This window comes from Myotis lucifugus, unplaced genomic scaffold (assembly GCF_000147115.1).
Source record: "Myotis lucifugus unplaced genomic scaffold, Myoluc2.0 scaffold_18, whole genome shotgun sequence".
Classification (NCBI taxonomy): domain Eukaryota; kingdom Metazoa; phylum Chordata; class Mammalia; order Chiroptera; family Vespertilionidae; genus Myotis; species Myotis lucifugus.
The window spans coordinates 6,341,787-6,343,162 of NW_005871066.1; the positions used below are offsets into that span (position 1 = coordinate 6,341,787).

At 60.9% G+C, this 1,376-nt stretch overlaps 1 protein-coding gene across 1 annotated transcript in view; it reads left to right on the forward strand.

Annotated features, from left to right (window-relative positions):
* Positions 1 to 147: 147 nt before the first annotated feature.
* MPLKIP (M-phase specific PLK1 interacting protein) overlaps positions 148 to 1,376 on the forward strand; it is a 3,565-nt gene continuing 2,336 nt past the window's right edge. The window contains exon 1 of the mRNA XM_006110008.3: positions 148 to 706. Within this exon, the coding sequence (XP_006110070.2) occupies positions 371 to 706 (336 nt within the window). The 5' untranslated portion in view covers positions 148 to 370. The remainder of the gene's footprint in view (positions 707 to 1,376) is intronic.

Sequence of the window (1,376 nt, forward strand, 5' to 3'; positions counted from 1 at the left end):
CGCGCCCGGCGTGGCTCCGTGGTTGAGCGTCCACTCTCTGAACCAGGAGCTCACGCTTAGATTCCTGGCACGTGCCCGGTTGTGGGCTCGATGCCTAGTGTGGGGCGTTTGGGAGGCAGCCGATCAATGACCCTCTCTCTCTCTCATTGATGTTTCTATCTCTCCCGCTCCCTTCCTCTCTGAAATCAATAGAAATAAATAATGCCCCACTTGTTCCCCTGCCCCTAGCGGAACCTTTGGGAAGCCGGAACCAATGTGCTGTGCGGCTCCGGCAGCCGGGGGACTGCTTTGGTAAAGGACCACCAGCTCTCCCCGGAGGCTCAGTCCAGACAGTTCCGGGGACGCGGGAGTGAAGCCTTCCTCTGCAGACATGCACCGACAGAACTTCCGACCCCCGACTCCTCCTTACCCCGGCCCGGGGGTAGGAGGTTGGAGCAGCGGGAGCAGCTACCGGGGTACCCCGGGCGGAGGCGGGCCGCGGCCTCCTTCCCCTCGGGACGGGTACGGGAGCCCGCATCACACGCCGTCGTTCGGGCCCCGGTGTAGGCCCTATGGGAGCAGCCACTCTCCGCGACACGGCGGCGGCTTCCCCGGGGGCCGGTTCGGGTCTCCGTCCCCTGGCGGCTACCCTGGCTCCTACTCCAGGTCCCCCGCGGGGTCCCAGCAGCAATTCGGCTACTCCCCGGGGCAGCAGGCCCACCCCCAGGTCCCCGGGGCAGCAGGCCCACCCCCAGGTAACACACAGCCAGCGTTGGCGGAGTTCTTACTGTCTGGCAGGCACGGTACCAGAATCCCTGTCCGTGGATTATTTTTTTTCTTTCGATCCTCTATGAGGTGAGACTATCGCTTGTTAGCCCCTCTTGGCAGACGAATAAACTGAGGCTCAGAGAAGTTAAGTAACGGTCTCTAGGTTCCCCGGGCAAAGCCTTCCCTTCCTAGAGCCCTCGGCTGCCCCCAGTTCTCTCTCCGTTGTTGGCGGTCTCGTCAGCCCGTTTCAGTGCATTTATGCTGAGCCCGGTCTCCAGGCGCCGAGCCCCGACTCCCAGCACAGCGGTCGGCTAGGTTGCAGGGTCATCGCTCCTGCACTCTTTCCCCCTTTCCTTCCCCGGCTTTGTTTTCGAACCGCACTGGCTTCCGCTCCAAGTGTTCTCAGGGGAGGACCGGTGATGGTGGCCGCTTCCTGTTCCCCTCAGTGAGAGTGAGTGCGGGAGAGGGGGCTTCCGGTGGGTGCAGGATTGCTGGTTTACAGCTCGCATGTACTGGATGCATTGCCATCTTTGCTTATGCTAAGTCAACCCCGTCCCTTTAAATCTAGAGCTAATGAAGATGGGCAGGTTCTAGAAATCTTTAAGCTGTAGGGTTTACAAGTTTTAAAT